We start from the raw sequence: 25706 nt of genomic DNA on the forward strand, positions 1-25706 counted from the left end.
AAAAATATAAAAGGGATAATTAGATAGCATAGTGAATAAAGTCCTAAAACTGGAGTCAGAAGGACCTGGGATATAATCTGGTCTCAGACATTTCCTAGATGTGTGGCTCTGAGCAAGTCACTTAAACCTTTGTTGCTCTTCTGTCTTAGAAGTGATACTAAGCAGAAGGTGAAGATTTTTTTAAAGAATAAATACAAATTGGGAAACCCTCATGTAAAATTCATAAAAATTGGATCATAATACCTGTAGTAACTACACAAACAAGTTTGTTGTGAGGTTCAAATAAGATAATATATTCAAAGTTCTTTAACCTTAAACAGTTATTTAAATATCAGTTATACTTATCATAGGAAGCAGAGGCACAATATCAATGCAGCAGGGTATCATTCTAAAGGTCTTTGAAAAGTTGCTTATACAGTTTAGTGCATGCCATGAAAATTTTCTTTTGGAAAATATTTTCTTATGCAGTGACCTAAATTCAGTTCCAAGTATCATATTTTCTTTATTTTGTATAGAGCATTGCTTTTTCAATGTCACATAGTTTTGATAATTTTTACAAACTGTTCCTCTCATGCTATCATTTCTTATGTCAGTGAAATCATTTCCAAGGCTGAAAAAAAACAGCACAGCCAAGGGCAGAGAGGCCCATCCCTAGAGAAATGGCCAGTGGGTGTGACTTTTTAAAACTTGAATTCATGCAAGCCATCAGTCTGTATCAGCAACAGAAGTACCACGCTGATTAAATTATAGGACTTTAAATCATAAAGTACATATTCACTTGAAATGTCTGAAGGCAAGTTATTGAATTCCTTTCTTTCAAAAATAGGCTTTATGCTCCAAAACGAGGTAAGCATGATTGAACTTTCTTCTTTCTCCTAAAAATCGTGAAGTAGATAATTTACACTGACTGACCTAAACCATATTCCAAATTTTGATAATCATAGTTCCATCTTTGTTTTCTCACTGTAATTATTCCTGGTGTTCCCTAATTAAAAAGAAATTTATTTAGCACAGTTTTCTTCTAGTAATCCTATATGAGTAACTATAAAGCTTAAAAATACTACAACATCTAAAGAACCAATATTGCCAATGGCCCAATGGGATATGAAGAGATGAATGTTAGATAGAAAAAAGTCTGCAGTGTGTGTGTGTGTGTGTGTGTGTGTGTGTGTGTGTGTGTGCGGCTGTTGTTGTTCAGTTGTGTCCAATTCTCCATGACCCCATTTTGGGGTCTACTTGGCAAAGATACTCAAGTGATTTGCTATTTCCTTCTCCAGCTCATTTTACAGAAGAGGAACTGAGGCCAACAAGTTCACTGAACTGGGAAATATCTGAGGCCAGATTTGAACTCAGGAAGATAAGTCTTCCTGATTCCAAGTCTAATTCTATATCCACTGTACCACCTAGTATATATCTGTATCTATATCTATAACTATAGCTATGAAACATGTCCTGGGTCTATTAAAATGTATAGATTAATTATAAGGTAATGGGATCAGCCTATACACAGAAACAGAGAAATGAGAGAGAGGGTTGCATATATATGTATATAGCAGCTAGGTGGTATAGTCTCTTGCCACATTCTGCCAAGTCTTTCTCCCTTCAGACTTTCTTAAACCTAAACCCACATATACATGTATGTTTATATATATATATGTATATATGTGTGTGTGGGTCTGTGTTTATACAAATGTATATATGTATGCATATATGTTAAATAATATATATTAAAATATATAAATGTAAATAAAATATATATATTAAAAGCAATGGTTTACAGAAACTATATATACCAATTATGCAGTGGATATAAGGAATAAAAGCAGGCTGAATGCAACAGTTGGTTCTTAGAGAATGTTTAAAGATCTAGAAGAAAGTCTCTATGACATTCAGTAAATATTCTATGGCTAATATATTGGAGGACACAGACAAGAATTGAATATTATATGAAGGTATGCATCAATCTGTACATTTGAAAAGATTACCCACATCATTTAGATCATAAAAGCATTAAAGTATTGAAGTATCATCATTCTCACTTCTCACCAGCATTGAGATTTCAATAAATAGAGAGAGAGATAAGGAAGAGAAGAGATATTCTAGGCAAAGGAAGGCATGATTAAAGATGTAGAGGGGAGAAAGTAGAAATGTTCGCAACTGAGTTCAAATGGACCACCATTGTACTAATATAGTAAGTTGAATTCATTTCTACTCATTTGAACAAATATTAATGGCTGACAATGTTCAAATATTAATGGCTGACAATGTTCAAAGCACTGTGTTATGATCTTGGAATTATAATCTAACCGCAGGGGTCATCTAGTCCAATCTCTCCAATTTTGCAGAATGAGGAAACTGATAAAAACTATAAAGATACAAAGATGAAGTTCCTGCCCTCACACAACTACAAACTAAAAGGGAAAACAAGTACATAAATAGTCATAATACAAGATAGAATATTATCATTAATAGCAAATGCTTATGTGTTACTTTTCCATTTTGAAAAGAACATTACATTTGTTATCTCATTCAAGCATTATAATAGCTGAGGTGTTATTATCTTCATTTTATAGATGAAGAAACTGAGGTAGGAACAAGTTATGACTTGCCTGGGGTCACATAGCTAGTAATTATCTGAAGTAGAATCTGAGCTCTGGTCTTCTTTACCATAATTTCATTACTCCTTGAATTAAGTCATCTCTTGTCTCATTCTGCCAAATCTCTCTGCTTCCAGAGAGTTTCATGAACCCAAACACTCATCCTCTTCCCTCTTAAAGTACCCCTATTGGATTCACTTCTCACCAGCATTGAGATTTCAATAAATAGAGAGAGAGATAAGGAAGAGGAGAGATATTCTGGGCAAAGGAAGGCATGATTAGAGATGTACAGGGGAGAAAGTAGAAATGTTCGCAACTGAGCAACAACAATCACACAGACACAACACTGCAGACTTTTTTCTATCTACTATTTATCTCTTCCTATCTTTTTGGGTCAATGGCAATATTGGTTCTTTAGATGTGATGGTGTTCCTTATGCATTATAATCACATGGAATTACTAGAAAATTTTGATTAGGCCATTGGCTATGTAAGGGGAAATAGGAGATAAAAACTGGACTGGTGTTATGTTGTAGAAAACCTTGTTTCTCAGAAATGAATAATTTAGATTTTATTAAATAGTGTTAAAAGAGAATGGGGTGAGAGGGCACACACACACTGACCCTGTGTGAGTGCTACTAATAGAAAGGCTATGCCTCTCCCATATGACAGGCTCTGAGGCACTGAGCCTGCCAAGCTGCCTCCTTTCAACAGTTGCCCAGGCAGGGAACCCCTGAGAAGTTGTATGTGATGTCAACTTCTCTAGTTCCTCAATCTGGGGTTGGTTTGAATGTTGATATGGGCTATTAATGCACTGATTGAATAACACAATGAGTCTGACTATGTGACTGTCTTCCCCTTCCTAATGGCTTTAGATATATCCACCATTCAGGAAAGGTACTTCAATCTTTGACTTGGTATCAAACAACTGTATTTAATTCTGGCTTAACAGGGTTAGGAACAAGGGAAAGGACAGAGGATCTGGGAATGCTATTGCTAATTATCTAAGGAGATGATCAAAGCCACAGAGGTTGCTGGATCAGGTAGAGGCTGGAGATTCTTCACCCTCTCACTAACTCTGGCTTGACTTGGCTGGAGCCAAGCCAAAGAAGAGGGAAGGCTGTGGTTGATCTTCTTGAATGACAGTGGTACTGCTCTCTCTCAGCTCTATGGATGGTAGATATAATAGCTCTCTAGGTCTCTCAGGCAAGGAATTTGAATTGCAGATATAGGGCCTACCCTCCCTCTCTTGAACCTCCAGCCACCCAAGATTGCTCCAGAATGAGCTGTCTTGTGCTGTGCATGATGGGTATTTATAGGGTTGGCTCCAACTGACTTTTGGCCTTGGCTCGTGGCACCTGGGTAGATCTTGTCACTCAAAGTGGTATCCATCTTGTCCCAGAAATTCATTATAACAATAGGTAATGGGAAACTTCCCAAGGTTTCTGGGTTGGAAAAGGGCCTATTTAAACCTTAATTTAGAAAAATTAAACTGACAGTGTTGTAAAAGATAAAAAAGCAAGAGTAGAGACTAGTAGTCATAAGGCTTTTTAACTAGTCCTGGTGATAAGTAATACCAACCTTCACTCAGATGGGGTGATGGAAAAAAGAAAGGAGGGGATTAGGTCTAAGAGACACTCATTGGAAGGAAGTAGTCATGATATAGTACAAAGATACAAGGATTTCAGATTTGAGACCTTCATACTTCATTATTCCAAGCTTGGTTGGTTAATATTTTCTCTAAGGAATACACATGGATTATCTTATTTTTAAAATGTTCTTACTCTGACATCCAGGTGGCTCAGATAGAGTGTCAGGCCTAGAGTCAGGAGGACTTGAGTTCAAATCTGGCCTGAATCAGACACTTTCTTTCTGTGTGGTCCTGGGCAAATCACTTAACCCCATTTGCCTAGCCCTTGCCCTTTTGTCTTAGAGTAGTTACTAAGAAAAAAGTAAGGGTTTTTTAAAATGCTCTTATTGTATGTATTTCATACTTTTGTCCCCTGATTATAGTTTTGGTGAAACTTGTCTTAGCTAGGATGGTAAATTCTACAATTTTCACTAGAGTTCAGCAAGACCAGATGTATTCAACTGCTATAGCTTAGCCCAAAGCCACACATTGAGAAAGCGATAGAGCCAGAACCTCATATTCCTCACTAACTCCAGTACTCTTTCCTCCACACCATGTGTCTCCAAGCTCTGTCCTAAACTGAGTAAGAAACCTATACCGAAACATGGAGGAAGCAATGGAGAGAGAAGAGTCCAGGCGTGCTCAGTCAAGCAGAGAGCTATTTACATAAGGATAATAGCTTTGTTGCCCCCTGGATATTTCACTGAATGTTAAGATGATACATTCTAGAACTGGAATAAGTAATGCCTTTAATGATGAAGAGGAGGAAGTGGGGAAGTGACCAGCAACCACTGGCAGCTGCCTGATTCCATCAGCCTGCTAGAAAAGTGACTACCAAAGTGATTTTCCTAAAGTGTAGGTCTGACCCTGCCATCCCTTATTCAAAAAACTCTGGGCGCTACATATTCTGCCTAGCTTAAAATAAATTGTTTCTCATTTAAAGCTCTTCACAATGTGGTCCTTCTCTAGCTTTCCAATTTTCTTACATTCTCCTCCCCTCTACTCATTCTATGGTCCATCCATGCCCTCCTACTTGCTGTGTCTCACACGCAACTCCATCTCTCATCTCCATGTTTTTACACTGGCCTGCCACCCTCCATGCTTAAAATATATTCTACCTTCAGCTCAAAGAATTCCTCTTTTCCTCCAAGACACAGCTCAATCACTGGCTTCTAGCTGAAGCCTTTTCTGATCCTTTCCCCCCAAGGGCTAGTACCTTCCTTCCCAAGTTTCCTGATATTTAACTATTTTGGATTTATTAGTCATTTTCTCTTTATATTTCTTCCATACATATATTCTTATGTGTATCCTTATCTTCTCCATTGAAACCCAAGCTTTTTGTGAGTAGAGATTGTTTCCTACTTTATATTTGGATCCATGGTCCCTGGCACAGAATAGACACTTAATAAATATTTGGTGACTAATTTGATTACTTAACCCAAACATGCACAGCTCATTGGGGAATTAAGAGGGCAAAGTTGGCACTGCTGTTCCTAGGATCAGAGAAACCACATGGGATAAGAACACAGAATACACAGCCCGAGAATACTCAGAAGACCTGCCTGATTCATCATCTTGGTCTAGCCTGAGTCTCTGTAAAATAAGTAGGTGGGACTAGATCTTCTCAGTAACATTCCATGATCAGAGGAACAAACGGGTGCTGTAGGAAAGAGAGGGAATTTGGGTCTCTGGACCTGAACATCCAAAACCTCTTAGCAATGAAAGCATTGGATAGCTTTCAAAACAAAAAAGAAGTCATCGTGTCCCTCCCCCATACTCATTCCTATGAGCAGTAAGCAGAGACCAGCTGTTCAGGCTTCATCCAACTTTAAAAAAAAGAAATGGAATGTAGCCCTTCGCAATCACATGGCAGAAGGCTCTAAAAGAAAGCACTCACACAGCTGGAGAAAGAGTAGCCAGCAGTCTATACTGCCCTGGAGTTAGAGTCAGGACACCAGAATGGGAGATCTGGCTCTGCCCTTTATTAGTTCTGGGGGTCAACACTAGGGAGTGTGCTGATCACTTCATTCATGTAAGGAACTCTCAAGTGAAAAAAAACAAAACAAAACCCTCTATCAATGCAGGAGGGCAGGGGAGGCAGAATGTCATCCAGTTTAGTAGGTATTGTACAGGGTAGGTGGAGAAGAGTAAGATGAGGTGAGCCTGGAAAGGCTTTGAAGACAAGGCACCAAATTTTGGAATCTTGCTTGAATGCTAGACTAAGAAGTTCAAGTTTTACTCAGGAAGCAATAACGATTTACTAAAGAGGAGGCAGCTAGGTGGACACTTCCTAGCTGTGTGACCCTGGGCAAGTCACTTAATTCCCATTGCTTAGCCCTTTCTACTCTTCTGCCTTCTAAGACAGAAGGTAAGGGTTTATAAAAAAGATATACTAAAGTTTTTGTTTGTTTTGTTTTTGAGCAAAGGAATGTCATGAATTTCTATGTGAAAATTCTATGTTTCTATGGGTCATTTCTGTTTCCCCAATTGTAAAACAGGGTTAATTAATACTTTCAGTGTCTAACCCATGAGATTATTGTGAAGAAAGTGCTTTGTAAGCCTCCAAGTACTATAGAAATTAATGATAATAATACTGAGGTGGTTTCATTTAACTTTCCAAAGAGAAATTTCCCTCAGAAAGCTCCCTTTGGACTGTTGGTAGTTTCATGGAAAAATGGAAATGGAAATGGAAAAAATGGAAAAATGGAAAAATTCTAGGTCTTTAGAATCAAGGGACTAGAACCAAGAGACCTACTAGTTGTATATCTAGTCTACCCTGTGTCATTAACTAAGTCGTATGATTTGGACAAGTCACTTCTTATCTCTGAGACCCAAATGAGATTGGCATGAGAGACTAGAGTTAGAAGAGAATATCAAGAAAGAATATATCACTAAAGAATATAGACATAGGACAGAAGCTTGGGTGAATCACACACTGCCACTCTTTCTAGAGAGGAAAAACAAGGTTCAAACAAATACCTAGAGCATTCTTGAGGAAGATAAAAACTCCAGAAGGGCAACTTAGGAAGAAGTCACTGGAGGACTTATTGGGAGAGGACTGAAGGCAGCAGATTGAATTTGGTTACTTGGACAGCTATGTGGCCCATTCTGCCTCCTAGAAAAAAATGCAAAGTACCATGGAAACCATATAGTTAGCTCTCTCATTTTACAGGTAAAAAAATATAGACACACAGAGAGGAAATGATTTTAACAATCACATGTCTATTTATTGGAAAGAGTGTCAGTCTTAGAATCAGAAGACCCAGGATTACAACTAGGTTTTTACATTTTTTAGCTATATGACTCTGGGCAAATAATTTTTCCTCCTTGAGCCTCAGTTTTTGCATCTGTAAAAATGAAAATAATAGCTACTTATACTACCTACATTATAGTGTTGGGAGCAAAGCATTTTATAAACCTTAAAGTATTATATTAATGTCTATTGTTAATATGGAAGAAGCTACTAATGATTAAAACTATTAAACAATGGAAGAGCCTGCATTGCAAAGTAGTGTATGTCAAGAATGTTGGCGTGCAACATTGAGTGGGAGATTGGACCAGGTGACATCTCAGATCTTTCTAATATACAACATGATATATGATTCTTTTAACCAAACTTAAACTAGACCCTGGGTCTTCTAATTCCAGGGTAGGATCTTTCCATTGTACCACCATGAGAATTCTCTTCTGCTATAAAGTTTATCTGAAACCATAAGTTAGTTTATGTCATATTGGAAAGATGGTGTTTCTTCTAGTATAGTTCAGTAGGCATTTATTTAACTTCTCCTGTGTGGTTAGCACTAGGCTAATTATTTCAAGGATCTACAGTTTCATTTTGTGGGTTCTCCTTTTAACACTGCCTCCTACATATTAAAAGGTAGTCTTTGCTAAAGAAAAAAAGGTATAAGTGCCATACTGGCCCAGTGAAACCCTAGGTCCCTGGAATCCAGAGTCCCTAGTCACAATCCAGAGTGCCCCAGAATCATCTTCAAGGGAGGATATTGTACTGGAGTTCCAGGCAACCTTTACCAGAGTCTAGAATAAACATACTGGCCCTATCAAAAGAACACAAAGCCTGGAAATAAGCAAACCTGGGTTATAGTATAGAACTCAAGATCATCTCCAAGCAACAGTTGAGGTCATTATCTTTGGACTATAAATTTTTTGAGTTCTAGAGTTTTTCCTAAAAGTCCCATGACAGTTTTTATTTCAGCCACAGTAGTTCACCCTGTTATCATGTGCCTGCCTCTGTTTTCTTTCCTTGGGGCTATGTTTATTCCTTGTGGATATCCAAAAGAATAATATTCCTGAAAAGATTCCTTAGCAGAGAGGGTAGTTAACCAATTCCATGGCCATTATTTAAAGGGAGAAATGCTACTTGAAAACATCCTCCCAACATTTATTCCCTTCCTTCCCTTCCTTCTTCTATCTCTCCCTTTGTACTTCCCTCATCTAGATGGGGCTCTTTGGCTGGGCCTCCTACCAGAAATATGACCCTTGAGGAAACCACCCACCCACTGTACTTGGTCTACCCCTACAGCCACCTGTACATCTGAGGCTTTTTGCTCCTTCTGACATAACCTGATATTCTGGCAAACCTTGATAAAATGGACCAATACTAGTTTGGCGGGCTTTGAACTTCCTGGCCCTCAACCAAAGCTATCCCCATTGGATTACAATAAGAAAAAATTGCTTCTTTGCCAATTTTGAAAATCTTGAAGATAACTCAAGAGGAGAATTACATAGATATCTTCTCTGGATGAAGCTGGAAGTCAATATGGGATCAAATACAGAAAGAAAGGAGAAGCAGAACAGAAAGAGATGAGTTCCCTCAGCCCTTTGGAAGAAGAAGAGAGGTACAGCAGAGAGAAAACAAGGGTCCAAAATACTCCTATTCTCCTGGTCACCAATAGCTTGGACTAGATTATCATTCTCCATCCTTACAAGTATAAGATTTGATGACTCTGTGATTGTATAATGATGATAATCTCTAAAGGGCACTTAATAGTAGGGTTAAGACTCTCAGCTATATGCAAAAGTTTCTGTCTTCTAAAACAGCTTACATAGGCCTTCTAGGACAGAGAAAGAAGAGCACAAAGATAGAACTAAGGCTTTGCTCTTGTGTGGATCTGGCAGGAACAAAGAAGGTTAAGAGAAAGACCCCAGAAGCCCTACCTATTGCTTCCACTCTACTCATATCAAATGCTTGTAGTTATGCTTCCTCTTGCTAGAGCCCAAGACTGCTCTGTTTTAACTTTAATTCTGATCGGCTTGAGAACTTTGATATGTTATGCTTTACAACCAGGAAAATCCCCAATCCCCATAGGCAAATCCCAAGGATTCACTACATTAATTCTGAACTTAGTGTGGACATCTGAAAGCTTAGCCCACTGCATCTCAGAGCTCCTTTGTTCAAAAGATCCTCTAGTCTTAGCCTCTGGTTTGCAGGGATTATAGGTGTGCGATTGAGGAAACCAAGGCAAATTTCCTTCTCCAGCTTTTTTTGCAAATGAGAAAACTACCAAAAGTCATTCAAAAAGACATTAGAGCTCTGTGCAAGTGACAAAGAGTTGACCATTCCCAATGGTTTGTTTTCTCCATGAGTTCTAAAAATAATTTGTCTTCCTTCCCTTTGCAGTCCGATGGCACCATCCTGGCAATTGCTCTGTTGATTCTCTTCCTGCTCTTGGCCCTGGTTCTTCTTTGGTGGTTTTGGCCTCTTTGCTGCACAGTGGTAAGTGTCCCAGGATCCTCACCCCTCACAATTGCTGCTACCATAAGTATAACAGTTGACAAGCTATTAGGAGGTACAGGACAAAGTCATATTTTACATTTGAAATCTGATTAAAATGGACATTGAGGGCAACCTTGCTCTATAGGACAAAAAAGAGGAAAGTAAAGATTTAAAGAAAACACAGTTATAATCTCTATTCAATGCAGCAAATTTTTAAAAATACCTACTATGTTCAAGGCACAAAGCTAGGCATTGGAAAGACACATTGTTACAAAACAGATGCTATTCTTTAGTACCTTAAAAGTAAAAAGGGGTGGGGGGAGACAGAGACACAAATAATAATGAGGACAGCTTATTAGCACAATGGATACAAGACTGGGTCTGCATTTAGGAACACCCAAGTTCAAATCTGAATCCATACACTTACCAGCTGTGTGACCTGAGCAAGTTGCTTAAATTCTTTGCCTCTGTTTCCTCATCTGTAAAATGGGGGTGATAATAGTACTACCTCACAGGCTATGAACATCAAATTAGAAAATTAAAAAGCATTTAGCACAGTTCTTCGCACATATTAAGTACGAATTAAATGTTAACTATTATTATATTAATGATATGACAAGGATGAAATAGATGCAAATTTGGTCTAGGAAAAACTCTATGCAAGATAAGGCCAGAATAATTACATTATTATTATCATTATTATTATATCTTTGAATATAATATAAACTTCAAAGAAATAGCATCTGAGGTCAGGTCTTAAAAGAAGAGAAGAACTTCAGCATAAAGAAATGGAGGGGAAGTCTATTCTAGCATGAAATGGGAGAAGGCAGGATCAATAACATGGTGAAACTTAGTCCAGTTTGGAAGGAACATATGAAGGGAAGTAAAGGAACATAAGAGTGGTAAAGTGGCTTGAAACAATATGGTGGAAGGCCTAGAAAGCCAACCAAAGGAATTTATTCTTTACTCAACAGGCAATGAGGAAGCAGTGAAATTATTTTCAGTAAAGAAGTAATGTGATAAATGGATGAGAGAGATGAAAGACTACAAAGACAGTTAAGGCTTTTGGGTCTCCTGCCTCAGTATAAATTATACCAGCAACTTTATGAAACACCAGGAAATGAAAAGCAGGAATAATTGCATAATAAGATCATGAAGTCTTAGCAGTAAAGAGATCCATATTTTTCCATTTTCTATACCACCTGTGTCCTAAAATTTTTTTAATAAAGTTTGAGCAAGGTTATACCGAAAGAGATTTGAAAAGTCATTTACTCCTACCCAAATGAGATAGATAATGCAAAGAACCAAAATGGATATTCCCAAAATGTCAATACTTCAAGTTGGTTTGTACTATCCATAATACTCTGAATAAGATAGTATGATTTAGTGAAAAGTACACTAGATTTGGAGTTAAGGAACCTGAGTTTGAATCCTGGAGTTTCCATGTGCATACATGGGCAAGTCACTTTCCCTCAGAGGTCACCTTACTCATCTGAAAAATCAAGGATTTCTAGGTGCATAGGTTTAGTATTATAAAGGATGTTGGAAAGCAATGAATCCCATGCACTTGTTTTATTTGTTTACCAAGGTGAAGGATGGTTTGAGTAACTTGGCCAAGGATTTTGACTTATTATTATTATTATTATTATTTTGGACTGTGTTATCATAGCCTTCATAAACTATTGTCCTCTAATAGGCTATTGGACATATTGATCCTCCCTCAAAAAATTATATATTCAATTCCGCAATTCTTAAACAAAAGCCTCTTGCTGAATGCTGGGTTGGTGGAAGGTACTGAATGTCCATTAGTATTTTTTCTTCAGGTATTTAATAGCGAGCAAGTAATTACTCCTAATGGCTAGCATTTATGTAGAACTTTTAAAGTTTACAAAATGCTTTAAAATATTAACACATTTTATCCTCACAACATCCCTGGGAATGTTAGTGCTATTATTATCCCCATCTTTGCAGTTGAGGAAACCAAGGCAAATAGCAGATGAGTGACTTACCCAGGTCACACAGCTAGTAAGTGCCTGAAGCTGGGTTTGAATTCAGACTTTTCTAACTCTAGTCCCAATGTTCTAACCATTGCACCACCAAAATGCCTCTAAATAAATACAACACACACACATAAATATGCATGAACACATATGTACACCAGGCAATGATCTCAAGGAGCAGAATTCTATTGGGAGAGTCAACTTGCAAATAACTAAGTACATATAAAATATATGGAGAATAGATGAAGTTAATCTGCAAAAGGAAGATTTTAGCCAATAGGGCTGAGGGAACCCGGAAAGAACTCCTATGGATGAAATTTGAAATGAGTTATAAAAGAAACTAAAGAAATTACTAGGTTAGTTGAGGAACAACAGCACTTCCAGTGTGAAAGTAAGCAGTGCAAAGGCATGGAGAGAAATGAGAAATAAGAGGGACCTATTAGAGATCCTTGTGCATGGGAGTGACATGGTCAGACTTATACTTAGAAAAATCACAACAGCAACCAAGAGGACAATGGATTGGAATAGGGAGAGACATGGCAAGACCAATTAGAAAGCTTATAAAGGAGTTCCAGGTTAAGATGACTGCAGAGTAGAAGCAGGGTGCTTAACTCTTCTAACTGACCCATACATGATACCTAAAAAGGACACAAAAACCAGATCTAGATGAACAAAGGGACTCCACAATAGAGTGCAGCATCAAAGGTACGTGAGATTTGGGCATTCCCACCCTATAAGGGGGTGAAATAGCTCCCACTAAAATATGAGCTGATCAATCTTCACCCCACCACATCTAGGGTGCCAGAGCCAGCGCGCAAGAGTTAGAGCAAGCATGGGGCATTCACTAAGTTCTTGGCAACTAACTAGGACCACCAGGGGCTTTCTCCTGAGAGCAGCAAGATTTAAGACCCCAAGAGGCTAAAGAATACAGACTTTGAGCACAGACCTTAAGCACGGATATGGACACAGACCTAGAGCTGATGGATGATAGACAGTGGAAGCAGCATGCTGAGACTCATAAAGGAGCCTTAGGCAGAAGAGCACGCATGGGGCAATCTCTGGGGTCTTGGCAGCTGACTGGGACCACCAGGAGGCTTGACCCTGAGAACAGCTAGACTTGAGACCCCAGGAGGCTAGAGAGCACAGACCTTGGGCTTAGGAATAGAGTTCAGAGGGGCAGCATATAGCAGATACATAGCAGACAGAAGCTGCACTGGGACTCGTAAAGTAGCCTCAGACAAAAACTGCTCCAAAGCTCCATACACAGAGAGCCTTCCCACCTCACTCAGACTTCTGGCTGAGAAGAAAAAACCAGCATAGTGATGGCAAGCAATGCCCAAGAAATAATCACCAGAAAGAACAAAAGAAAAGCACTGATACTTGATAATTTTTACGGAGAAAAAATCCTGACCACAGAGCAGACAGCAGAGTAGGACAAATAAATAAACACATCCAAACCCTCTCCAAAAAATGAAAATTGGTCACAAGCTCTTGAAGAGTTCAAATCTGAGATCATGAGAAAAATGGAAGAGATCTGGCAAGAAAAGTGAGAAATAGCTCAAAAAGAAATTAACAGTTTAAAAGACAAACTCCCAATTGGAGAAAGATGCCCAAAAAGCAAATGAAATGATAAGCAAATTGGAGGCCCAAATTAAACAGCAGGAAACCATGAAAAACAGGATAGATCAATTCAAAAAGGAAAATCAAATGATTATAGCAAAAAACCAGTCTCTAAAGATCAGAATTGGGCAAATAGAAGCCAATGATCTCGCAAGATAATAAGAACTAATAAATCAAAGTTAAAAGAGTAGAAGCCAATGATCTCGCAAGACAATAAGAACTAATAAATCAAAGTTAAAAGAGTGACAAAATAGAAGGAAACATGAAATATCTCAATGACAAGATGACAGACCAGGAAAACGGGTCTAGAAGAGACAATTTGAGAATTATTGGTCTTCCTGAAAAATCAGAAACAAAGAGAAATCTGGACATCACACTACAAGAAATTATTCAAGAAAACTGCCCTGATATTCTTGAACAAGAGGGCAAAATAGACATTGAAAGAATTCATAGATCACCTTCTACACTAAATACTCAAAAGAGGACTCCAAGGAATATAATTGCCAAATCTAAGAGTTTCCAAGTTATGGAAAAAATACTACAAAGAAGCCAAAAAGAGGCAATTCAGATATCAAGGAGCTCCAATCAGGATTACACAGTATCTGACAGCCTCCACACTAAAAGATCCTAAGGCTTGGAATACAATATTCAGAAAGGCAAGAGAACTGGGTCTACAACCAAGGATCACATACCCATCAAAACTGACTATATACTTCTAGGGGAAAGTATCGGCATTCAACAAAATAGAAGATTTCAAGTATTTGTAAATAAAAGACCAGAACTAAGGGGAAAGTTTGATGTCCAACCACAAAAATCAAGAGAAACATGAAAGGGTAAATAAGAAAGAGAGGGGAAAGAAAAAAATATTTTTCTTTTTTAATTTGCTTCTTTAGGGGCTTTAATAAGATCAAATTATTTGTATTTCTATGTGAGGAAATGTTATGTGTAATTCTCAAAAATTGTATCCATTATTAATGTAATTAGAAGAATTATTTGTAGGGAGAGGTAGGAGTACTAAATTGTCTAAGACGATATGCAAAAAAGAAAAGGGTGGGGGATAGAAGATGGCACCAAGACAAACTTGAAGGAATAAGAAAAATAGGATAATCTATACCACACAAAGAGGTGCATGAGAAGGGGAGGAGATGAATACTATTATAAGAAGGAGAGGAAGAGAGTATTAATAGGAAATACTTAAACTTTACTCTCAGTGGAATCAGTTCTGAGAGGGAAGAACAGCTAGATCCTTTGGGATATCAAATTCTATCTTACCCTACTGGGAAAATCAGAAGGGAAAAGCCAAGGTGGGTAGTGGGGCAGGGAGTTCAAAAATGTAGGGAAGAGAGAGGAGGGAATTTAATAGGCTTTAAAAAATAATAAGAGGGGAACGAAAAGGGAGGGGGAAGAAGGGGAAGTAAACTAAGGGAGGAGATAAGGGAGACTCATTAAAAACAAACTACTGGTTTAAAAGGAAATACCAAAGAAGAAAGGGTAGAACTAGGAGAGGATATTAAAATGATGGGGAAAAAACAGCTGACAATCATAATTCTGAATGTGAATGGGATGAACTCGCCCATAAAATGGAAGCAAATAGCAGAGTGGATTAGAAAAAAAATTCTACCATATGTTGTCTACAAGAAACACACATGAGGCAAGTGGACATACACCACGTAAAAGTCAAAGGACAGAGCAAATTTTGGGCTTCAAATGAGAAAAAGAAGGCAGGAGTTGCAATTGTGATATCTGACAAAAACCAAAGTAAAAATAGATATGATTAAAAGAGATATGGAAGGTAATTACATCCTGTTAATACAACCTGATAAAAAGGTAGTGTGGACAATGAGGAAATATCTGTACTCAACATGTATGCACCAAATAGTATAGCATCCAAATTTCTAAAGGAGAAACTGGCAGAGCTCAAAGAGGAAATAGATAGTAAAACTATACTAGTGGGAGACCTAAATCTTCCTCTGTCACATATAGATAAATCAAACCAAAAATATATGAGGAAGAGGTAAGAGAGGTGAATGAAATCCTAGAAAAATTAGAATTAATAGATATGTGAAGAAAAATTAATAGGGACAAAAAGGAATACACCTTCTTTTCAGCAGCACATGGTACACTCACAAAGATTGACCATGTACTAGGACATAGAAACATGGCAAACAAATGCAAAAGAGAAGAAATAATAAATGTAACCTTTTCAGATCATAATACAATAAAAATAATAATTAGTAAGGGTACATGGATAGGCAAATCAAAAAGCATTTGGAAATTAAATAATATAATTCTCCAAAATCAGTTAAAGAACAAATCACAGAAACAATGAATAATTTCATCAAAGAGAATGACAATGATGAAACATCCTACCAAAATCTGTGGGATGCAGCCAAAGTAGGACTCAGAGGAAATTTTATATCCTTGAGTGCATATATTAACAAATTAGGGAGGGCAGAGATCAATGAATTGGACATACAAATCAAAAAGTTAGAAAATAAACAAATTAAAAATTCCCAGATGAAAACTAAATTAGGGATCATAAAAATTAAAGGAGAAATTAATAAAATTAATAGTAAGAGAACTATTGAATTAATAAATAAGACTAGAAGCTGGTACTTTGAAAAAAACAAATAAAATCAACAAAGTACTAGTCAATCTAATAAAAAAAGGAAAGAAGAAAACCAAATTAACAGTATCAAAAATGAAAAGGGAGACCTCACCTCTAATGAAGAGGGAATCAAGGCAATTATAAAACTATATGGCAACAAATGTAGCAGTCTAGGTGATATGGATGAATATCTATAAAAATATAAATTTCCTAGATTAATAGTAAAATAAATAGAATACTTAAATATTCCCATATCAGAAAAAGAAATTGAACAAGCCATCAAAGAACTCCCTAAGAAAAAATCACCCGGGCCTGATGGATTCACAAGTGAATTCTATCAAATATTCAAAGAACATCTAATCCCAATACTATACAAACTATTTGACAATATTTGGCCATGGAAATGTGAGGCGAGCAAGAATAAGGTGTTACCTATTACAATTTCTTTATTTTGTGGATAAGTAAACTTTCCCAGCCATAGAGTTAAAAGTACATTCATAGAATAGTCTTACTACATAATATCAGAAATCTCGGCAAATCAGCTAATGTTGTTCAGTTGTTAAAGTCATGTACAATTCTCCATGACCCCATTTTGGGGTTTTCTTGGCAAAGATACTGGAATGGTTTGCTTTTTACTTTTCCAGCTTATTTTACAGAAGAACCAATGCAAATAGGGCTAATAGACTTGCCTAGGGTCATATGGCTAATAAATGTCTGAAACTAGATTTTTCACAAAGATTAGTCTTCTTGAAGCCAGGCCCAGCACTCTATCCATTGTGCCATCTAACTGCTCCTTGGCAGCTATAGCTATGTCATTAAGAAGAGAGAGAGAGAGAGAGAGAGAGAGAGAGAGAGAGAGAGAGAGAGAGAGAGAGGAAGGAAGATACAGATAGAGATACACAGAGGTAGACAGAGGCAGAGAGAGAGAAAGAGAGGGACAGAGAAGGAGGGGTGGTTCTTCCTTTAACACCCCCATGATGAATTATACGAGGTTACCTATATCTCCAGTCATGTGGACAAATACATGTATGTCCCATGTAGCTCTTCTGAAAGGCATTGTCAGTTCTATTGGTGAGGTAGTGCATATGTTGAAGAACCTCCCTCCATCCCCACCAAACACCCCCTTTCTCAAGAAGAAAAGCAGAAAGGAAAAGGTAGAAATAACTCGGCTATATGGCTTTAAATTTCTTTGTACATATGAAGTAATTAATCCTTCAATTATTGCCACTCAACTAACTTTACACAGAAATGAACTTGTCCTTTTAAATACTCTTAAGATTATTTAGGATTATTTGGAAGCCAAAAGTCACTTGAAAGTTAAGCTTAGTCTCTTAAGAATTTTTATTTCTTGGCACTAGCCTTTGAAAAACTTTTTACAATGTAAAGTTCTTTGGATTTTAAATACTTCTTTGCTGAGTAATAGCCCAATTGTGTGTTAAAAATTAAGATTAATATTGTTTTTCATTGTGCAGATAAAAAAACCTTTTTAAATTTTCAAGCAACTTGCATTTTATCCATTCCTGGATATTTACCATGCCAAATATGTTTCGCTTTCCCTTGGTTTCTATACAAATCATTATTTTAAGATTCTGCAATCAAAATAGAGGATGTTATTTTTAGTATGAAGGAGATTTCAACATGCCAATACCATGTCCACTAACAATGGTATCAAAGCCATCACTTAAAATACAACATTTACCATAATTTTTTGAGAAGCTGCCTAAATTAGACATGCTATGCATTATGTAACTAAAAATCTAGACATCACTACTATCTAAGCAAGGACCCAAAGACTCAAGTACTTTAAATGATCAACCCAGAAGTTACAGAAAGTGGAAAGAGATTGCTCCTTAATATTTCCATTGATGCCAGAGTTGGAAGGATAGCTAATATTCAGGATCAGAGTCAAGATCCCAAAAGTTCTGAACAAACTAGAAGTCTAATAAGATAGAATTCAATCAGGGTTAATATAAAGTCCAATACCTGGGTTTAAAAAAAATCGACAATACAACTACAAAAAGGGCTAAACAACATTTCCCAGAAAAAGATGGCAGTTTTATTTAGCTTCAAGCTCAATAAGAATCAAAAGTGTAACAAGGTGACCACCAAAAAACAATCTAACTCAAAATACAGCTTTCCTGATAGACTCATCATGTCTCGAGCGGGACAGTTATGGTCCTGTTTCTTGTATTCTATCCTGAATAAAACACATCTGCAGTATTATGTTCAATTTAAAGGACTGTAATGAGGGCATGTACAAAGGAGGGCAACCAGTATGGTAAGAGTCCTGAAGACCATACCACACAAAGAACTGTGGATGGTTAGTTTAAGAGAAGACTTCTGTGAGACATGTGAGCTGAATTCAAATATTTGAAGAAATGTCATGGAGAAGTGGATGTTTGGTGAGGCCACATGAGGCAGAATTAGAAATATCATTGGCAATTGTTTCAAGATAGATTTTAACTCAGTTAAAATGAAAAGCTTCATTACTATAGAAGAGTGGAAGGAGGAATTGAGTTTCCCATCAAAAGAGGTCTCCCAGTGAAAGTTGAATCATCCTTTCAGGGATGATTTTTTTGTTTTAAAGAATTGGTTTGTTCTTATCTTTGTATCCCCAGTGGTGCCTGGCATAAATTAGAAGATTAAATGTCTAATGAATAAATTGAACTGAAAGAAACTGAATATTTTAAAAAGGGATTCCTATTTAGTTATAAATTTTACTAGAGGATCTCTGGGGCCCCTTCATATTCTGTAAAGATTCTGCTAATTGAATAAAGTATTCAGTTAGGAATTAAATAATTCACAATGGAATATTTAGAACATACTCAGAGACTTTTAAGGCTCCATAAATAATTTCATTTACAAATAGTGCTAATTTAAACTAATTCTTCTGAGATTGAATGAGGTCCCACTTATTAAAATTAATTAATTAATTAAAATATTGCTAAATATTCATTTTTTAAATAAAGTATGAATAACTGAACTGTACTGTACTATGGTAGTCCTTATCTTGGGTTCTGGGTACATGAACAGGAAAAGCACTGATTGTGAAGCTCTTAGCCTAACTAGAGGGAAGGCTGTGAGTTGGAGAAATAAGTTGGAGTCAGATTAAGTATAATTAAGTTCATGTCCATTTTAGCACCTGGGAAATTTTAAGGATAAGTGGTAAGTGAGGAAAAAAAGTGTGATGCAAAGAGTTCTACACTTGGGAGGCAGAAAGTTTGACTTTAAGTCCCCAGATAAGTCATTTACCTAACAGGAACTCAGTGTACTCATCTGTCACTCTGGAGGATTAGGTTATATGCTCTCTAAAGTTCCTTCCATTCAGTGAAGTGTATTGTCCATACAGATCCACTTTAAGAAAATCTAAATTTAACATCATGTAATACTACCTTCTCTTTAAGTTCCTCATATCTGTATTCCATCCTCTAAATCTATTTCATCCTTCTGTATTCCAAATTATAACTTTACTGGACATTTATAATATCAGGCACTTTATCGGGTTTTAGGAATACAAAAGTAAAAGTTGAAAACATCCTGCCCTCCAGGAGCTTATATTCTATTAGGGTATATAGATGAATACATACAAAATAAAAACAAGAAAACATTGAAAGGGAACCAAGAAAGGCTTCGTGTAGTGGGTAGACCACTTGCTTCTCAGAGGTTTTGTGTTAAAATCAAATTAAAAACCTTAAAACACTGTAGGAAAAGGATTGTTATTATTTTTCAATAGAGAAGCAAAGAACTAAAAGATATCCAAATCTTAGTTCAAGTTTCATTTTTAGAGACAGAACTTGGCCATAGCAAAAGTCATCCAATAGAGCTAATATGTCACTTCATTCATTCTTCCCCTTTGGGGGTTTATGTATCAGACAGTGAGCAAAGAACAAGAGAGTTATTTGAGTAAATCATAAATGCTCTGTCCATATTTTATAGTAGTAGTTGTGAGCCTTCTAGAGCCTGCATGCTGCGCCCTGCCCCCTCTTACCCCAGACAAGAGAGGGAGGAAGCACTCCCATTGGGCCACTGGGTAGAAGGGCGAGTGAAGTGAAGAATATCCTCAGGTGGATAGAGAGGGGGAGGGAAGCAGCTCTGCCCTGAGTCCCTTTGGCTTTCTAGTAATGAATTCTTATGGGTGACTGCAGACATATCCACAGAGAGGGCTCTGCATGCCCTTTTTGGCACATGTGCTATAGGTTTGCCATCACAGCTTTATAGCTTGTAATAAAACAGCCAGGATTATTTTAATGTTACATTACACACAGTAAATCCAATTTAAAGTCACTTGGACCATCTTTGAAAAAACTCAGAGTTTCATTTTGGTTCACTCATGACTATTTAGTCAAAATTTTATTTGTCTGTTATTAGTACCACAATCCTCCCAAACACTCCATTTCAAAACCTTGGAATCATCCTTACATCTTCCTTTTACACCATTCTCTATATACTTTGAATAACCAAGTCAGCTCAGTCTTATCTCTGCTTTTTGTCTTCTCCTATCTATTCCCGCAATAATTATCCTAGTTCAGAATCAGAAAAATGTATTAAATATGTAATAAAAATTATACACAAATAAACATAAGGTCAAAATGGATACATGGTCCAGACATAAAAGAAGCTATCATAAGTAAATTAGAACAAGGAACATACAACCTATCTTATTTATGAGAGTCAACAAGAAATAGAGAGCATTGTGAAATGTTAAATGGGTAATTTGAGTATACTAAATTAAAAAGGTGTTGTACAAATAAAATAATTTTTATTTTTATAATTTATTTCATTTTATAATTTACTTTATAATTTATTTTATTTTATCTTTTATAAAATAAAAATTAAATGTTGCAAAGATTAGAAGGAAAGCAGAAAATTGGGGGAAAATATTTTTATAGACAGCCTCTCAAATAGAGGTCTCATAACTAAAATATATTGAGAACTTTGTCAAATTTAAGAATAAGACTCATCCCTCAACTGATAAATGGGTAAAATATATGAACATCAATTTTTGGATGAAGAAATCATAATCATAAATGAACATATGAAAAAATGCTCTAACTCATTACTGATTAGAGAAATACAACTTGTTCCGAAGGCCATGAAGGAAGATGAAGCAGGTCTTTGGAAGCACCTAAAGCTTAATCAGATATCAAAGATGCCAATGTATGAGAAGCCAAAGAAGCCAACAATTCTAAGAAATCATCTCACACCCATTAAATTGACTAAAGTGACAAAAGGGCAATATGACATCTTGGAGGGAAAATGAAGACAACTGATATATTGTTGGTTGAACTGTGAACTGAAATCCAACCATTTTGGAAAGCAATTTAGAATTACACCCAAAGAGTTCTAGATTTGTGGATACCCTCAGACCCAGAAATACATTGTTGGCTCTGTTTCCCAAGGAGATTAGGGAACAAGTAAAATAACTTATATGTTCCAAAATATTGATAGCAGCTCTCTTTGTGATCACAAAGAACTGGAAACATGAAAGACATAATCTATATATACATATATGTTTCTCAGATGATCCTTCTGTGATGCTTGTGAATTGAATTTAAGTGAGGTAAAGTTGCACAAACTCATCAGCCTCACTCGTTGAGCACTTTCTCCCTCCCCTATCTGGGTAATGGAGGAGACTCACAGGCAGCTTGAAGTTGCAATTTGGGCACATGATCTCTAAAAAGTTTGCCAACACTGCCCTAGAGAGTCATCAAAAAAATTGAGAAAGTAAATATCTACAATGAAGTAGCAGGGTATGAAATTAATCCATCAACTTTGTCAATATTTCTACTAGACAATAATAAAATTAAGGAGAAAGTAAGAGAGAAATCCAATTCGAGATAAATACAAAAAATATGAAATTTATGAAAGTCAATTCAGTAAGAAACTTAGGGCTTATATAAATACAATTAGAAAATACTCCTTAAGGAAATAAGGCATGACCTAAATAATTGCAGGGATGTTCAGTGGTCAAGCTTGGACCCTAACAATATAGTAAAACTGATGACATTAACAGAGTTAATTTAAATGTTTAGTGTTATACCAATCAAAATACCCAACAGGTATTTTATTAGAGATGGACCATATAGTAATAGATTTCATTTGTAGGAACAGAAGTTCTAACATCTCTTGTGAAATAATGAGGAAAAAAAAGTTGGAATGAAGAGAAATTATACTGCCAGACCACAAATTGTATGATAAAGTAGTAATCAGAAAAATTGGTACTAGTTTAAAAAACAAAAAAGTTGAATAGATAAAACACATCAGCAACAATTGGATTCAGCACCCCAGTATCTGAGGATTCTAAGAACATTTGGGAATGGCCTTTTTATTTGACAAGAACTACTGGGAAACTGTAATACAAGTAGCATATTAAGAGCAGTCTTGTTTGAAAGTATGGCTATAAATTAGGGAAAGGATTAAATGGTTTATGTAGAACTATAACCAATGGGAAGAAATTTTAGGAAGATAAGTTTAAGTTAATGAATTAATATTGAATATTGAATTTAAGACAAGTAGAACCATCCAAAACTGAAATACTTTGTGTGGCAATACATTCCCTAAGCCTCTGTATGGTATATTTTCATCTTTCACATAACTTAAATTCTGTAGACATTATTTATTTAAAGATAATACTTCTTTTATTTTTAATTTAATTTTTTAATCAAGAGAACTCTATTTTCTCTCCCTCCTCATCGGAAAAGAAAAGAAAAAAAACCCTTGTAACAAGTATGAAATACCAAAGCAAAATAAATGAGCAGATGGACCATATCCAAAAACATGTCTCATTCTTTGCCCTGTGTCTATCATCACTCTGTGAGAACATGGTTATTATTTTCATTATCAGTTCTTTTTAAATGTTACTTAGGAGAGCATAATTCCAAGTGGCTTTTCAGAATGATTAAACCACTTTACAACTGCAGTAATACATTAATGTGCCTGTTTTCCTGAAGCCTATACGATATTTGTCATTTTCTTTTTTTTTTATCATTTTTGCCAATCCTATGAAGGTGAGATAGAACCTGTATGATTTTAATTTGCATTTCTCTAATCATTAGTGATTCAGAGCACTTTTCCATGTGTGGAAATAAAAACAGACATAATAAAGAGAAAAATATTAATTTATCATGGGTAGGCTCAAACAATATAATAAATATGATAATACTATCCAAGTTATTTGTTCAGTGCCATGTTAATAAAAGTACCAAAGAATCATTTTATAGAGCTAGAAAAAATAATAACTTTCATCTGGGGAAATAAAAGGTTAGGAATCTCAAGGAAAATAATGAAAAAGGTGAAAAAAAGAGAGGGGACTAAATATCAAGTGCCAAATACCAAAATACACTAGAAAATAGAAATCATCAAAACAATTTAGAATTGGTTAAGAAATATAGAGGCCAGTGGAACAGAGTAGGAAGACAACAAACATGGCAGTCTAATGTTTGATAAATATGAAAAGCCAAATTTTAGGGGGAAGAACTCACTAAATGACAGAAATTGCTGGGAAAACTTGAAAGCAGTTTGCCAGAAAAAAATGTATATACTTTTATCTTACACAATACATCACAAAAATCTCCAATGGACATATGACTTAGATGTAAAAGGTGACATCATACAGCAATTAGAAAAGCAAAAAAGAAATTTCCTTTCACATTAATAAATAGGGAACAATTCATGACCAAACAAGTGCTAGAGAATGACTTTGAAGCTAAATGGATAATTGTTATTACCTAAAATTTAAAAGTTTTTACTCAAACAACAAATGCAGCTAATATCAGAAGTAAAGTAGGTAAACTGGAGGAAATCATTGCAACAATTTTCTCTGATAAAGTTCTTATTTTCAAAACATATAAGCAAATTATTAAAAATTTCAAATTTATAATAATAATAATAGTTATTCCCTAATTGATAAATAGGCAAATGATATGAACTTAAATTTTTCTAAAATGATATTTCTTTAATAGTATAAAATATGCATCAGGTATATGATATTTAAATTTTGTTTTTCAGAAGCACTAAGGAAATAAAAAGATGAAAAATAATGCCATCAATTTTTCCTCAAAAATCAATCTTAAATTACAACATAAACGTGTTTTGATGCCACAATAACATGGCCAATTAAAAATAAAAGTATTCTTTAAAGGATGAAATTACATTTGCAAAAACAAAGTTAAATTCCTAGTGACCCCACTGTCCTTATTTAAATTCCTACAAAAAAGGAAGAAACAAAAATATTGCAGATAATATTCATGGGATCCAGATGTCTTTGAACATATGGCAAATTCGTGCTCAAATATACGATTTTACACTTCAAGTAAATATGTTCAATTTTTAAAAGCTTGTAATATTTAATTTTAATTGCCTGAAACATCCTGCAGGATTTGAAAAATATTTAGATTTTCCACTTGAAAAAGTTTCACTATATTGTACATTGTTTTTTAAATACATTTTATTGCATTTGCTTGAGCCAATTTAATCAGTAGTTTTGAAATTAAATTCTTCACCTCAGGAACAATCTTTCCTTCAAAAAAGGTGCCCTGTAATTAAATAAATGGAACGCTTAGCTTTACTCCAAAGACAGAAATAATAAACTAGCCCACTCTCTTTCAAGAAGTTATTAACCAGTTAAGGCCACCAAGGAGTCATTTAAGTACAGATAATTTACTAACCAGAATAGTTGCTTTTGTTCAACTCTTTTTGACCCCATTTGAGGTTTTCTTGGCAAAGATATTGAAATGGTTTTCCATTTCCTTCTTCAATTCATATTACAAATGAGGAAATTGAGGGAAAACATATTACAAACAGGAAATTGAGGCAAACAGGTGATTTATCCAGGGTCATACAGGTAGTAAATGTCTGAGATCATATATAAACTCATAAAGGTGAGTCTTTCTGACTCTAGGTCTGGAATTCCATCCATTGCACCACCTAGCTGCCTCAAACAATGAACAATATTACTACCTCATCAACACCAGAGGAAGTGATAGGGAGAGAAAAAAAGCACAGTCTATTTAATTCAACTTTCCAAAGAGATTTCCGTGTCCATTAAAAGCATTAATTTGCATAGCCAGTGTACACTAAATTTCATAATCCTTCTCTCAGTCCTTAAACTTTCCGCCACACTTTCCTTTGCACTAGTCACATACTGATTTTAAATCATTTATATTTTTCCCTTTTAGATGATAAGCTCTTGAGAATACCAATAATAATAAACACATTTTATAGAGTTTTGCGGTTCAAAACATCTCTGTGAAGGAGGTAGTACAAATGCCATTATCTATATCTCATAGATAAGTTAAGTGCAATTCAGAGGAGTCAAGGGAATTGTGTAGGGTCACCAAGCTATCAAGTATGGCCCTAGATACCGTCCTATATTATATACAGAACCCTGCATAGCCTTATTGTAGCTAGTGTCAGACTAAAGTTGGTCATTATTTGACTACTTCTGGTAGATACATAGTATATCTTGCAGATAAAGGATTTTTTAAGCAATGTCATAGACCAGGAAGTTAATATTCAAA

General features: G+C 35.8%; 1 protein-coding gene across 1 annotated transcript in view; it reads left to right on the plus strand.

Moving 5' to 3' along the window:
* ANTXR1 (ANTXR cell adhesion molecule 1) overlaps positions 1-25706 on the plus strand; it is a 331895-nt gene that overhangs the window by 176472 nt on the left and 129717 nt on the right. The window contains exon 13 of the mRNA XM_044660903.1: positions 9865-9960. Within this exon, the coding sequence (XP_044516838.1) occupies positions 9865-9960 (96 nt within the window). The remainder of the gene's footprint in view (positions 1-9864; positions 9961-25706) is intronic.

Source organism: Gracilinanus agilis, chromosome 2, assembly GCF_016433145.1.
Source record: "Gracilinanus agilis isolate LMUSP501 chromosome 2, AgileGrace, whole genome shotgun sequence".
Taxonomy (NCBI): Eukaryota; Metazoa; Chordata; class Mammalia; order Didelphimorphia; family Didelphidae; genus Gracilinanus; species Gracilinanus agilis.